The 15741-nt window shown below is 47.1% G+C and overlaps 1 protein-coding gene and 1 pseudogene across 3 annotated transcripts in view; one reads left to right on the top strand and one right to left on the bottom strand.

The window, feature by feature from the left end:
- The window catches only part of Arhgap35 (Rho GTPase activating protein 35), a 120521-nt gene extending 105099 nt beyond the window's left edge, over positions 1-15422 (top strand). For 2 of the 3 annotated variants that reach the window (XM_006539809.4, XM_011250512.3), the window contains 2 exons: positions 11206-11311; positions 11885-14858. In XM_006539809.4, the coding sequence (XP_006539872.1) occupies positions 11206-11311; positions 11885-12242 (464 nt within the window). In that variant the 3' untranslated portion in view covers positions 12243-14858. Of the gene's footprint in view, positions 1-11205; positions 11312-11884 lie in introns of all 3 variants that reach the window. The other variant, NM_172739.4, reaches the window with a different exon arrangement.
- On the bottom strand, positions 10319-11182 carry Gm17826 (predicted gene, 17826; annotated as a pseudogene).
- Positions 15423-15741: the final 319 nt, after the last annotated feature.

The raw sequence follows: 15741 nt of genomic DNA, 5'->3' as shown, positions 1-15741 counted from the left end.
GCTTGCTGACACCTGAGTTTTTGATCTTAGCCATTCTGACTGGTGTGAGGTGGAATCTCAGGGTTGTTTTGATTTGCATTTCCCTGATGACTAAGGATATTGAACATTTTTTTAGGTGCTTCTCAGCCATTTGGTATTCCTCAGTCGAGAATTCTTTGTTTAGCTCTGTACCCCATTTTGTAATAGTTATTTGTTTCTCTCCAGTCTAACTTCTTGAGTTCTTTGTATATATTGGATATTAGCCCTCTATCGTATATAGGGTTGGTAAAGTTCTTTTCCCAATTGGTAAGTTGCCGTTTTGTCCTATTGACAGTGTCCTTTGCCTACAGAAGCTTTGCAATTTTATGAGGTCCCATTTATCAATTCTTTTTTTTTCTTTTATTTTGTTTTTTGTTTGTTTGTTTTGTTTTGTTTTGTTTTTTTCGAGGCAGGATTTCTCTGTATAGCCCTGGTTGTCCTGGAACTCACTCTATAGACCAGTTTGGCCTTGAAATCAGAAATCCACCTGCCTCTGCCTCCCCAAGTGCTGGGATTAAAGGCATGTGCCTGACCCCATTTGTCAATTCTTGAGGCAAGTGCAAAAGCTATTAGTATTGTGTTCAAGAAATTTTCCCCTGTGCCCATGTACTTGAGGCTCTTCCCCACTTTCTTTTCTCAGTTTTAGTGTCTCTGGTTTTATGTGGAGGTCCTTGATCCACTTGGACTTGAGCTTTGTGCAAGGAGATAAGAATGAATTGATTTACATTCTTCTACATGCTAACCACCAATTGAGCCAGCACCATTTGTTGACAATGCTGTCTTTTTTCCACTGGATGGTTTTAGCTCCTTTGTCAAAGGTCAAGTGACCATCGGTGTGTGGGTTTATTTCTGGGTCTTCAATTCTATTCCATTGATCTACCTGTCTGTCACTGTACCAGTACCATGCAGTTTTTATCACAATTGCTCTGTAGTGCAGCTTGAGGTCAGGGATGGTGATTTCCCCAGACCTTCTTTTGTTGTTAAGAATAGTTTTCCCTATTCTAGGTTTTTTTGTTATTCCAGATGAATTTGCAAATTGTTCTTTCTAACTCTGTGAAGAATTGAGTTGGAATTTTGATGGGGATTGTATTGTATCTGTAGATTGCTTTTGGCAAGATGGCCATTTTTACTATTTTCCTGCCAATTTATCTTACATTTTACTATTTTACATTTTCCTGCCAATCCATGAGCATGGGAGATCTTCTAATCTTCTGAGATCTTCTTCAATTTCTTTCTTCAGAGACTTGAAGTTCTTGTCATGCAGATCTTTCACTTGCCTAAAGTCACACCAGAGTATTTTATATTATTTGTGACTATTGTGAAGGGTGTTGTTTCCCTAATTTCCTTCTCAGCCTTTTTATCCTTTGTGTAGAGGAAGGCCACTGATTTGTTTGAGTTCATTTTATATCCAGTCACATTGCTGAAAATAATATTGTTGGTTGGGAGTCACTACAATATGAGGACCCGTATAAAGGGTCACACACAACATTAGGAAGATTGAGACCCACTCACTGCTCTAGGGTGACCATTGTGTGGGAGTTTTCCCATTGTCTGGCCTTAGGAGAATGTCATGTGCCTTGAAGGACCTGACCTCTTGAGGCTGCCCACCATAGGGCACGTATTCTATTATTTTTGCCAAAGGAAGCCTTGGCTCTTGTAAGGGAAAAAGGGGAAGACCCAGAAACAGCAATTCCTCTACAGCTACTGAAGGGGTTTTCGGACAGCCTGATCTACCTAGTTAGTTCCAGGACAGCCAGAACTACATTGTATAATCCTGTGTCAAAAAGAAAAAAGAAAAGGAAGAGTTCCCTTTCCAAGCATTAAGAAAGAGGTCAGATGGGCTGGAGAGATGGCTCAGCGGTTAAGAGCACTGACTGCTCTTCTGAAAGTCCTGAGTTCAAATCCCAACAACCACATGGTGGCTCACAACTATCCGTAATGAGATCTGACGCCCTCCTCTGGTGTCTCTGAAGACAGCTACAGCGTACTTACATGTAATAAATAAATAAATTATTTAAAAAAAAAAGAAAAGAAAAGAAAAGAAAGAGGTCAGACAAGAAAAGAGGTATGGTCCTGGAGCTCATCACTGCCTGACTCAAGCTTTACTCTCAAGGCTGTGTTGAGGTTATAGGCCAAGTGGCTTCCAGTCCTGAGTCCCTGCTCCTCTAATGAACCCACCCCAGCTGTGGAAGGTGCAGGGCTCAGGTTATTTACACATGGTCTGTTTTAACATTTGTTAGCCTCTCCTTTTTGCCCACCTACCAAGACTTCGAGGCAGCACTTATGTGGGGATCATCTTAGACTCATGCTGTCTCTCTAGGGGAGGTCAGAAGGAAGTTCAGGAGGCCAGCTGCTGGAGACCCAGTTCTCACGTCTTTGCTTTGCCTTGACCTGGCGCCACCTAGAGGCATGTTGAATGCTGCCACCCAACAGAATACCATTGTTTCTTGGGACAGCTGACATAGCACCTTTTTGTTTGGGGAGGGGCAGAAGAGGGTTTTGCTGATAGAAGGCTATCTCAGGGTTTCTATTGCTGCAACAAAAACACCATGATCAAAAAGCAAGTTGGGGAGGAAAGGGTTTATTCTGCTTAAACTTCCACATCGCTGTTCATCACCAAAGGAAGTTAGGTCAGAAACTTAAGAGACGAAATCTGGAGCAGGAGCTGATGCAGAGGACATGGAGAGTGAGTACTGCTTACTGCCTTGGTCCTCATGACTTGCTCGGCCCAATTTCTTACAGAACTCAGGACCAAGTCAGGGATGACTCCACCTGCAGTGGGCTTGACCCTCTCCCATAGATCACTAATTAACAAAATGCTTTACAACTGGATCTTGTGGATGTATTTCCTCAAGTGAGTCTCCTTTATCTGATGACTAGATTGTGTCAGGTTGACACCAAAACCAGCCAGTACAACTGACCCCTTATCAACTTGACACACAAACATCACTATTAAACCATAGGCTTATTCACCTTTTTCTTATGAATAATTTTTCTTATTCATCCTCAAGATCTCACATTAAAAACAACTTTAAAAGTCCCTCAGTCTTTACAAACTCAAACACATTTAAATTTCATTCCCTTTAAAATATCCAATCTCTTTTAAAATTCAGAGTCTGTTAACATTCAAGATCTTGCAATTATGGGTGCCAGTAAAATAAAAAATAAACCAAATATTTTCTTACTTCAAGAGGGAAAAATCAGGGCACAGTCACAATCAAATCAAAGCAAAATCATACTCCATCTGTCCAAGGTCTAGGGTCCTCTCACAATCTTTTGCACGCCCCAGAAGTGGTTGAGTCACTTCTCAAGCTCTGCCCTCTGCAGCACACAGTTTGTCTTCTAGGAACCGCCTAGCTCCACTCCGCTGCTGCTGCTATTCTTGGTGGTCATTTCATAGTACTGGCATCTCCAAAAACTGCTGGGGTCCCTTGCTGCAACTGGTCTGCACTTTCACTGATTGGCTCATAGGCTATCTTCATGGAGCCAAGCCTCAACTTCTCTGCATGACCCCTTCAGTCCTGCCACTGAGGCTGCACCTTCACTAATGGCCTCTCACCAAACCTCAGCTGTTCTCCATGCCTTCATATCTTTAAAACCTGAGTGACTATTACACATTACCAAGTCTGGCTGCCAACATGATGTACAACTCTGATCACCTCTGGAACATAGTTTTTGTGTGCTGACTCTCTCAGGAAACACTTTCCAAAGCATTTCACCTCAACAGTCCTGGTCCCTTCTTAATCACTGCTAATTTCTTAGCTCCAGCTAACCAGCATCGATTGTCCCAATAATGTAAAGGTTTCATTTCAGTAGTTCTGGTTTTTTGTTCATCACAGTTTACCTGAACCACAGAATCTTAATTCAAAATAGCCAATGGCCCTGTTAGAGTCTTAAATCTTCCCTCTGAAACTTCACAAGGCAGGCTGTGCTGCTCTCAATATTCTTACCTTCCAAGTTCCTAAATAACTTCTCACTGAGCTCTCGACACTCAATGGCTTTCTAGCCCAAAGTTCCAAAGTCCTTCCACAATCTTCCCCAAAACATGGTCAGGCCTGTCACAGCAATACCTTACTCCTGGTAATAACTTCTGTCTTAGTTAGGGCTTTACTGCTATGAACAGATACCATGACCAAGGCAACTCTTATAAGGACAGCATTTAATTGGGGCTGGCTTACAGGTTGAGAGGTTCAGTCCATTGTCATCAAGGCAGGAGCATACAGTGTCCAGGCAGGCATGGTGCAGGCAGAGCTGAGACTTCCACATCTTCATCTGAAAGCTGCTAGGAGAAGACTAAGCTAAGATGAGGGTCTTAAAGCCCATGCCCACGGTGACACACCTATTCCAGCAAGGCCACACCTCCTAATAGTGCCACATCCTGGACAAAGCATATTCAAACCATCACAGAAGAACCACGTCACTTCTGACACCTAGTCTATAGGTTTCCACAGCTCAGAAGGTACTGCACAGCAGCCTGGGAAGGTTGGAGTTTCATAACTTCCTCTTCATTGCATACTTTTTGGACCCCCACTAGTCATCTGGGCTGCCTTCTTGCCTGGGCTGTTCTTTCTTTATTGTCTGACAGAAGTGAGAAGGGTCGAGGTGAACTCACTGACATGGTACCTAACAGCAGAAGCAGCAAATGGAGGACAGGGCTCTATGGATCAAGGTGGGCTTAACTGAGTCAGATGCCCAGCAGTGAAAAGGTTGTGTCAAGGGAAGATTGCCGTGTCCTAAAGTAGCACAGGTTTCCATGGCAACAGCACTTTGACCAATTCTTTTCAGTTATTGCCTCAGAGCTGTGTGTGTTCAGGCTTGCATTTGGTTCCATATCCCATCACAACAGATACCAAGGTCACTGTCTGATTGTTCTGTACACATCAAAATTTCACAGTATTGAACACTACTGAGGAGTGCTCACCAAGTGGAATCTCTGTGCTTATTTGCCAGTTGCCTTCCCAGCTTAGTCAAGGTGACATGGAGTTGGGCACCACCAGAGCTTGCAGATTGTTGCTTGCTGTGTGCAGCAGGCTCTGCTGGATCATTGATGCATGTTCTTAGTCACCAGTGAGGTAGAGGATTGTCTCTCCATGGTACAGAGGAACCCAAGGCTCTGGAAGTGACACAACTTGGCTGAAGGCCCAGGTCACACACTGGGGACTTAGCAAGCTGGAACTTGAATTCCTACTTTTCCTGGATGGAAGCTGATGCTCTCGGTAGACAGATTCAGCTAGCTGAGCTACAAGTGCACAAAGCTCCAAAGCAGAGAGTAGTGAGGCAGAGGGGTCCTGAGCTGTGGCTTCAGGAAGAGGCTAGAGTCATAGGCAGCAGGTGGGAGCTTTTTGTTACCCTCTCTTCCCTGACACCTCATCCTAACCAGGACATATTTCCAACCTGCATGGCCTTTTTCCTTCCAGTTCTCCACCACCAGCACAACCAATCCCTTCCTTGTCTAGAGTCCCTCCAGTCTGTCTGGTCCCAACAAGCTGCCTTATGGCTTCTGTGCTGACAGAAGTCCTAGAGCTATGTCCAGTTTGAGTCAGGGACACCAAGCCAAGGAAATTGTTCTCAATGCAGGCTTATCATCTACCCTTCCCATGAGGCAAATGAATACAGCTTAGGCTATTATATACTATACGACTGACAGCCAGATTGTGGGATGGATGGCCCTCACTCCTTTGTGGGCTCCTGTTCCCACACTACCTCAGGCTGTTGCATTCTCTTGTCTATCCAGATAGCAGTTCAGGGATCCTGTGTTCCTCACTACAAGTACATGTGTTATGCCCTGTATAGACAAAGAGACATGGCCGTGACAGACAATATTTGGTTGCAGCTGCAGTCTGGTGGAGAAGAGACACTACCCCGCTTGCTGCATGACCATGCCTCCAGAATAGTCTGAATATTCAGTTTTAAGCCAAACGAAGGGTACTCTCAGCCTGGCCTTAGCCACGTGGAAGACCAGGTTACACCTGGGCCTGCCTACAGTTCTCAAGCCTCTGCCCAGCTCTCCTATTACATTACTATAAATATGCATAGTTCCCAGCCTGGAACTCAGTTGGCAGTAAACAGTCAAGGTGGCATCAGGGTCCTTGCCACAAGGTTTTATGGCCAGTTCTTGTACCTTTTTGTTTGTTTATTTATAGTTTGGGTGGTTTTGATGGCTGAGTTTTTTGGTTTTGTTTTGTTTTTGTTTGTTCGTTTGGTTTGTTTGTTTGTTTGTTTGTTTGGGTTTTGTTTTGTTTTGTTTTGTTTTTTTGAGACAAAATCTCACTCTATAGTACAAGCTGCCCTTAAATTCTGGGTTGATCTTCCCATCCCAGCTTTTCTGGCGCTGGATTTCAGGTGTGTATACTACAGCTGGCTCTTTGTACCTTTTAGAACCCTGGTTTGTGCATACTCTGAGGACGTTCGTAAGGTCCCCGGTAGTCATGACCTTCTCTTCCTTAGGGCTTCCTGAGGATGTTACCAGCTGCAGTGTGTCTATATAGACTGCACCTTGGTTCTTCTGGCCCCTGAGTACCTGCCCACAACCCCACTCCATTCCTTTCATGGGCTCTAAGACATGGTAGGGGTGTGGAGCAGAGAGCAGAGCTGAAGCCCACATTCTACCTGGATGCCTGCTAAGGATTGGTTAGAGAAAGAAAGCACCTGGAAAATGTTCCCCAGGGCACTGTAACAGTGCAGATATAAGAACCTTTTGTCTCCTAGAAGACAGAGGGTTCCAAATGAAATCTCAGTGTCAGGAATGGAATGCTTCTCTCTTCTGTGTTGCTCAGAAAGACACCCAAAACAATATAGGGTATTAACATGATGTTTGGTTGCCCACCATAGCTCAATGAGAAGATCCTGTTGCTGAAGACACCACTCACTTTTGTATGCAGGACACAGATTTCAACCTCAACTGAGCAAAAAGTTCACTATTGTCTAACCTACATATTTCCAGAAGCTGCTATGTGGGCTACTGTGAGAGAAAAGACATTAATAGTCTTACCCAGAGCTCAACCCTGCATATTACAATACCTAGCAAGGTATAGTGGTGGCATAACAGTTATGATTCAAACAAACTTCTTCCTGACTGGATATGGTTAGGTATGAGCCTTCTCCCCAACAGGAATTTCATATCAGGTACTGTAAATGTATTCAGTAGTCCATGACTGAGGCGGTCACAAGCAAAGTAAAAAAGGCAGGGATGGAGAAGAGTCTGGCCTACTGGTACACTTGTGTGCCTAGTGTGTGACGGTCCTAGGTTCCATCCCCAGCACCTTGAGTAGAGGAACCAGCCTTGCCTTAGTGTACCTAAGGCCAGACTTTGCAAGGAAGATCCTATAGCTCTCCTGGTGGCCCTTCCACCAAACACTTGGTGTTCCTCAGTGCTCATGAGCACAGGGATCTGGCAGGGAATCAAATAGATTGGAAGGGAGAGGGAGGGAGTACAGGATAGGAACCATCTAGGTCTTAGATGGTTTCTGACCCAAGAGAACACCAGGAGGAGTGTGAGCTTTCCCACAGAAGGGCTTGAATCAGTATCAGAACAGCTCCAACACTACCTCAGGGAAGAAACACCCATCACAGCTGCTCCTCAGGTGGGAAGTCCAGATCTCCTACTGAGTGAAAATGCTGTCTCTGACATGCTACCACACAGGTGTTAGATAAGAAGAAACACGGTCATGTTCAAGACATAGGGTACCTTTAGGGACCTGTGCATGCTTGCATCTGAAAGGAGTTCCCTTGTTCTAGTAAATGAAAGTGAGCCATGCTCATGATTGTTGTGTGTGCTTGTATAATCAGTCACCCATCCTCCCTCCTGTGACTTCCTTCTGCTAAACAGACTTCTTACTAAAACACAACAGTGAACTGTTTTAAAATTCTGGGCTACTGGTCAGCCATGGAGGCTGAACCATTGAAATGACTCGGGTTAGAAACTGAGGCTGGACTAGTTCACACATCAATTCCTGTGGCTTCAGTCATCTTCAGACAGGCAGACAACTTCCACTGCTCCAGTTCAAGAGGCGGGAGACTGAGTGACCTCTGCTGTCACTTGCCCAGCTGCACAGCTTCAGGGTGCTGCAGACAGGATTGTTCCCCAGATCACCTGACTCAATTTTGGGCTCTAAACTGCAGCCAGTTTACACAGTGCTCCTCTGTGACTCACCCAGTGTGGCCTTCTAGAATGTCCTCTACAGTAAAAGTGTGCTCTTAACCTTTTTCTTTTTTATTTTTATTTATTAAAGACAGATTTGGCCAGGCATGGTGGCGCACACCTTTAATCCCAGCACTTGGGAGGCAGAGGCAGGCGGATTTCTGAGTTCAAGGACAGCCTGGTCTACAGAGTGAGTTCCTGGACAGCCAGGGCTACAGAGAAACCCTGTCTCAAACCCCCCCCCCCCCAAAAAAAAAAAAAAGACAGATTTGTGATAGGGTTTCACTATATATAGCTCAGACTACCCTGGACCTCACCACGTATACCAGGTTGGCCTCAAACTCACAGAGATCTCCCTGCCTCTGCTTCCTAAGTTTTGGCGTCTACCACCACACCCAGCCTAAAACAGATTTTGTTTTAATACAATGTTTTAATTATAGCTTCTTTTCCAGATTCTCCCCACTATACTCTCTTTTTTCTCTTTCATTTAGGAAACAAACAGACATCTAATAAATAATAAGATAAAATAAAAACAAACCAGAATAGTACAAAACAAGCAAACTAACAGAAGAAAAGAGCCAAAGAACAAGTTCAGGAGACAGACACAGAGACAGACATTCATACACACTGAAATCCCAGAAACAGAATGGGAAACCATGATATGTATGCAAAAGAACCTGTTAGGGTTGGGACTGACCAAGCATGGTGAGACAGCCTCCAAAAAGTGTCATTGAGTTCATTTTGTGTTGGCCATCTACTGCTGGGCATTTAGCCTGCTTGAAGAATGCTTTGTACACCATTAGACTCCAGCAGAGAAAACTGATTTTTTATTTGTGAGCACTTATCAGTCGAAGATAGCTTCTGGGTTAGGGATGTAGGCTTCCTTACCCTATTTTTAATCATTTTTTTTGTTGTTGTTGTGTTTTGTTTTCTGAGTCAGAAGCTTATTCTGTAGCCTAGACTGACGTCAAATTTACAATCCTCCTACTTCAGCTTTCCCAGTGCTGGGATTACAGATGGATACCACCATGCTCAGCATGGCCTTGGCCTAGGCATGATGTGAGTGTCTGAAGCTCCGAAGTGTCTGAGGTCCAATGAGGCTGTGCTCAAAACCAACAAAAGCCATTGTAGTTTGGTTTTTGTTTTGTTTTGGGGGGTTGTGCATGTAGGCATGTGCACACAAGTGGAGGTTAGCGGACAACTTACAGGAGTCAGTTTTTTGTACCCTGTGAGTCTCAAGGATCATGTTTAGGTTGTCAGACAGACCTGACAGATAGTGCTTTTGTTCATGGACCATTCCACTAGCACACTGTAAGCCCACAAAGCAGTGGCCACAAGGATGCCTCTCTGTGTGCAGAGGAACCAGTGTCCCTCTATTTGGAGTCTTTTTTTTTTTTTTTTTTTTTTGCCTCCTGCCAGAATGAGCCAAACTCAGCTTAGTTCTGCAGGTGGTTAGTTCAGATCCCTGCTCCATGGCCATTCTGTCTGGTTTCTTCTTTCCCATACTCAAAACTGGACAGAGTGTGGAGATGACTGGCCTGGCATGGCATGGATGACATGCTTCCTGTCACGGCACATTAGAACTCTTAGTGGGCACAGTAGGCGTCAGTAAGAACAGGGCATGTGGTTCCTTTGAGCTGCATAAGAATTGCCCACTGTATGAGCCCCTCCGACAGAACATGTGCAGGGAAGGACAGAGCCCTGGTCTTGTGGCAGACCCCCTCCTTCCATGGTCTGTCAGTGTGGGTGGGTGGCAGCACCCTCCGTCTGGCCAGGAAGCAAGCAGTCTTTCTGCATCAGAGTGCCTGTCTCCAGGGGCAACCAATGAGCAAAGAATGGTGTTCTTTATGGTAGAATCTGTGGATGGTTCGTCTTGGGAGCTGGGGGGAGGCAGGAAGCCCAGGCACACAGTACTGCCCTTCAGCAGGGGCCTGGGACATAGACCCCAGTCCAGGTGTGCGGCCATGGGTGCAGGCTCTGGGCATGACAGTAGGATGGGACTGGCCTCCCGGAGGATTCCCAGAGCACACCTGGGCTGGCCGCCAGCAGCCACCTGTCTGTCCTACCAACTGCTCTGTATCCATTTGGTGTCCTCAAAACTCCCACCAAACTCAGCCCTGAAAGCCTTTCATTTTTCTTTCTTTCTTTTTTTTTTTTTTTAATTTTGTAATTATATTTATGTACAGAAAACTTAGTGTACATTTAACCCAGTGTAGTGCCGAGTTCTTTAGCCTTTGCCTTTTCCAGCTTGGCCATGCGAGCCACAGACTTAGGACCCAGGACGTTGCCTCCCCAGTGGCGACGGATCTCGTCATATCTGTCATTATAATTGGTCCTAATAGCTCCCACCAGCTTAGCCAGAGCACCCTTGTCTTCCGAGTTAACCTGTGTGAAGGCAACAGTGGTGCATGTCTTCCTGTAGACCAGGTGCCCCAGCCTGGCCTTTCCCTTGATGATGCAGTAGGGCACTCCCATCTTTCGACACAGGGCAGGCAGGAAAACCACCAGCTCAATGGGGTCTATGTCATGGGCAATCACCACCAGCTGAGCCTTCTTGTTCTCCATCAAGGTGGTGACTGTATTGACTCCTGCTTGGAGGACAGGTGGTCTCTTAGTTGGGACGTCCCCTTTGCCAGCAGCTTTCTTCTCAGCACAGATCAGTAGCCTCTTTGCTTCTTCTCTTGCTTTGTCTCTGGCCTGTACTTGTGGACAAGCTTAAGCAGCTGAGTAGCTGTCTGCCTGTCCAGGGCCTGGGTGAACGGGTTAATGGCAGGAGGGACTTTGAGCCACTTGTAGAGGATGGCTCTTTGCCGCTGCAGCCTGATGTAGCGGGGCCATTTGACAAAGCACATTAAATCTCTTTTGGGCTGGATGTCCTGTCCAGTGCCGAAGTGCTTGGGCCTCTTCTCGAACAGAGGGTTGATCACCTTCTTGGCCTCCTGCTTCTTGACGACGGCGGGGGCCAGGGCCACCTTCTTCCCCTTGGCCTTCTTCCCTTTGGGCATCTTGCTCGGCTGCTGGAGAGACCTTTCATTTTTCTCTTTCAGAAATCAACGACAGGGAACAGAAGCTGCATGCTCTGAAGGAAGTGCTGAAGAAGTTCCCGAAGGAAAACCATGAAGTCTTCAAATATGTCATCTCCCACCTGAACAAGTAGGTTTAGGAGCTGCTGGTTGTTTTTCCTCCTGTATAAGCAGCATGTTGGGTTAGTTAACTGAGGGAGAAGGCCAGCAGGGCCTGCCCTCATGTAGCATAGCTAGGCTCGTGGCATCCTTACTTTCCATTCTGGCTCTGGCTCCAAGTCTGTGGGGGGTGACAGGGTAATTTCTCTGGCAGGTGCTAGAGCCTTCAGAAACTTCACAGTATTAAAAATGCCAAGAGCTTCTCACAGCTGCTCCTCGTCCATGTCTCGGTGCTCGTGTGAGACAGATCACATATCAGGAGGGGTGCCTTAGGACAGAGCAGCCTGTCCTATGATGTGAGCAAAACCCTTTACTGATAACCAGGTTTAGCCACTCATGGTGGGACTGTTGGCAGAGGGATAGATAGTTTTTGGAGCCATGCACTAACTTCCTGCCCATCCCAAGCATCATCACCAATTTGGTTGATAGCCTGGGCCCTAAAGCTCCTTGAAGCTGGTGACAGGTTCAGGTAGAAGCTGGGCAGGCAGGGAAGACACCCCTGAGGCCCTGTGCAGATCTCACCTGCCTTTGCTGTCACCTACAGAGTCAGCCACAACAACAAGGTGAATCTTATGACCAGTGAGAACCTGTCCATCTGCTTCTGGCCCACGCTGATGCGGCCTGACTTCAGCAGCATGGACGCGCTCACAGCCACGCGCTCCTACCAGACCATCATCGAGCTCTTCATCCAGCAGTGCCCCTTCTTCTTCTACAACCGGCCCATCAGCGAGCCTCCAGGGGCTGCGCCTGGCTCCCCTTCAGCCATGGCTCCCACTGTTCCCTTCCTCACCTCTACACCTGCTACCAGTCAGCCATCACCTCCCCAGTCACCTCCTCCAACCCCTCAGTCCCCAATGCAGCCATTGCTGTCCTCTCAGCTCCAAGCCGAACACACGCTGTGAGCCACCACAGCCCAGGAAGCAGGAAAACCAATCGTCTTCTTGACAGGGTGGCATTTGGCCTTGAACAAAATCAGGTCCCCTGGGGTGGAAGTCACAGCCAAGCGCCTTTTTAAGACTTGAGTGGTGGCACTAGCCAGTGTCCCCCATGGCTGGGCAGTTGAGCACCTGCTCTTCACCTGCCCTGGCTATGGCTGTGGCAAGCTGTGAGCCCTCGCCTTGTCTGGGCCAATCTGAGGACTGAACTGACCAGATAGCGGCCCCATCACCCCTACTGCTCCTTGGACCCCTTGGCCCAACCTGTCTGCCTGCACCAGCGTCAGGCCCCACCATCGGGACATCACCCCAGCCTCTGCCAGGGGCAGAGGTAACCCCAAGCAGGGCTGGCCCCTCTAAAGAGGACATTTCCCAGTTTGTCCTTTCTTGTCCATACCTACACACACCTGCAGCGGGGGTCTGGGGAACATGTGGGCTATGGCTCTGCTACCCCGTAGGACACACTGGGTCACTGGCATGGCCCAACAGCACAGCAAGAGGAGAGCTTTGTGCCTATACCCAGTGTGTGGCTTTCCTCCAACCCCTTCCCAGACTTGTGATCCATTCCCTGCAGCAAAGGAACACTGGAAGAAAGATGGAGCTCCTCCACAGAGACAGAAAGAAACCACAGCAAGAAAACAGACCTCAAGTTTCCACTCTGACCTGCCAGGTGGCCACTGGGTAAACAAGTCCTTTTGTCTATGTATGACAGCAAAGCAAGGACACCTGGGCAGTAACTGCAACCACAGCCCCCTCCCCCCACTCCCTAAGAACACAGCCCTTGGAAGGATTGTTAGCATGGCCCCCACCCCTCCTGCCAACCAGCACACTACATACACTACTATAGAAACACTACAGGTGTGTGCACACAGCACTCAGGTTGGCATGTTTGGTGTTGAAATGGGGTCATTTCATTCCATGTTATGAATGCAACCAGAAAGGGTGTCTGGGATATGAGCAGATGTGGCATCTTCCAGAAATGATCATCTGGTTATGGAATGAAGGGACCTGTTCTCAAGCAAAGGTCATCACAGTGACCCAACCCAGACACTTCCCCAGCAGCCTCCCCATACTCTGCTCCTGATGTGGCAACCCTTGTCGGCTCCTGCCTTTGCCCCCCACTTTAATCTAAGCACTGGGCCATGAAATCTGACACTAAGGTACCCTGAGCATAGGAGGGGCATGGGTCGCACCATTGCACTTTAGAAATAACACGGAGTGTTCCCAAGGGCCTCAGGTGGACTGCCACCCTGCCTTTATCTCTGTAGGATAAGAGGAGGATGACTGGCCTCTGGCCCAGGTCCTGGCTGTCTCCCTATCTCTAATACTTGGCAACATAAGGTGCTTGCAAACACTAAGGCTGCCCCCTGCAAAGTAAACTCCAAGACAAACCAAACCCAAGGTACAAATGTGTTACACATAAATGTTTTCCTTCCTGGGGGTCTGTGTTGGATGTTGTGGGCCTGGAGTCAATAGGAACATACAATGTGTGTAGTGTCCGCTAAGGTTGCAGTTGGTCCCCTGCCCTGACTTCATGCCCCAAGCCTCAGCTATTGGAATGGCTTCCATTCAGTAGCTTCTGTGTTGGTCCTTTGTAGAGATGGAAGTGGAGCCATCCTGCTGTGAACAGTTATGAACCAGGGGAGGCTGCTGCATGTGCCTATTATGTTGGCAGTGGGTGGCAGGCAGAGGCAGGCACGCGATTAGTAGAGCCCTGCTTGGGCCTCACTTTGTGGACACCAGGCTGGTGCACCTCCCTTTTCAGGCACTCTGAGTGTCCTTCCCACCCATGACAAGGCAACCACAGAAGTCAGAACAATCAGGCTTGAGTGGGTGGCCAGGTCAGCTACTGCCCTTCCCAGAAAGCCCTGGAGGTGACCATAGCCTGTCACCACCCAACATCACCACGGGCTGGGTTTTGTGTTTCACATTGGGTAGTATGCATTCTGTCTGCACTGTCCCACCTTCTCATCTCTACCTTTTAAGGGATATGGAAAGGTCTGGAGCTCTGTCTGACCCCACACTCTCCATTTTCCCCAGCCAAGGCAGACAGCAGCACTAGCAGACGGTCTTAGAACCTTCACACTGTCTCTACCACTACATGGAATGACATAAAAGCAACTTGTAGGCCAGAGGGGTGGGGTGAACCCTTCTGTGGTCTGTACCCCTGGTCTAGTGGGAGGAATCCCTGAAGACCTGCATCCCCTAAGTGAGGACCCTACAGGGTACCTTGTGCTCTGCCCCCAGACCCATAGCCTTAGCAGTGGGCCAACTACAATCCTCATCTCCTAAAGTCATCTACAGATGGCAGGTGGAAGAAAGTGGTTCTCCATTCCACATCCACTGCCAGTGTGCATGGGGAGGGCAGGGGATGGACTGGGTCACTCTAGGACTGCAGCAGCCAGGGACACTGTAGAGAGGCTAAGGCTAGAGGCACTATTACCCAACCATGAAGCCACCCAAGTAGTGGAGCCAGGACATAAGTTATTGTTCACATTAAAGAATCATGTTCCCTGTGTACATTTTAAGCAAAGGAAAAGTCTTGGGATTGTATGGGAATAAAACTTGTTTGAAAATTTGGAATAGTGCTGCTGTCAGCTTATTTTTCTGGTACTTGTATTTTCTATGTTAAATGATCTTTATATGTGTTGGATTAACAAATATTTTGAGTTTCCTGAAAACAAACAGAAACATTAATGGTATTGAAGTGTGTTAGTAGTCTGGCCGTGTGCCCAAACTTATGTTTCGCAGCAAAAGTGGAAACCTGTCTGTAAAGCAAGTGTAACGATGATTTCCTGTATCATGGGGGCTCAAACCAGGACCTCTCTAGTTGCTGTTAGGAATGTCTGCTTCATTTCCAAGCTTTTTTTTTTTTTTTTTTTTTTTTTTAAATACGTCATGGGTTTCTGAGGCTCCAGCCTGTTTAGTGCATGGGCAGCCATCCTGGCAGCCAAGACATCTCTGACAGAAGTGTTTTTGTTTGGTTTTGTTTTTTAAGATTATGTATTTGCTACAAAGTATTGTACTTGTCTCAATGGGAATGGTGTTAAAAAAGAAAAAAAGACAGAAAAGGCCTTATGTGATATGTATCATAGTTAATAAATCAATCTTGTAAAAAAAAAAACCATAAATAAAAACAGGCCTGAGAGAAATGAAGGGCCGCAGTCTCCACAGCAGCCTGGGGCCAAGTGGGGACAGTCCTACCCCTCATCCTCTGCAGCCGTGTTGAGAGGACAGAAGTCGGAGAACTGCAGATGGCCAGAAGCTTTGGAAAGTTGTAAGAAGTGAGAAGGCTAGCCACCTAAAGAAGCCACAGCAAAAACATTTCCACCACCCCTGAAAATACTGAAAGAGTAACTGTGGTGCACACATGTAGTCCTAGGACCAGGTGTGCTGAGACAGCTGGTTTTAAACATCTGTGTAAGGAAGTTTGAGTGGTTGTGAGTGTGGGCACATGGCTATCACG

The sequence above is a fragment of the Mus musculus genome, chromosome 7 (genome assembly GCF_000001635.26).
Source record: "Mus musculus strain C57BL/6J chromosome 7, GRCm38.p6 C57BL/6J".
NCBI classification, from domain to species: Eukaryota; Metazoa; Chordata; class Mammalia; order Rodentia; family Muridae; genus Mus; species Mus musculus.
This window is presented reverse-complemented; position numbering and strand designations above follow the sequence as displayed.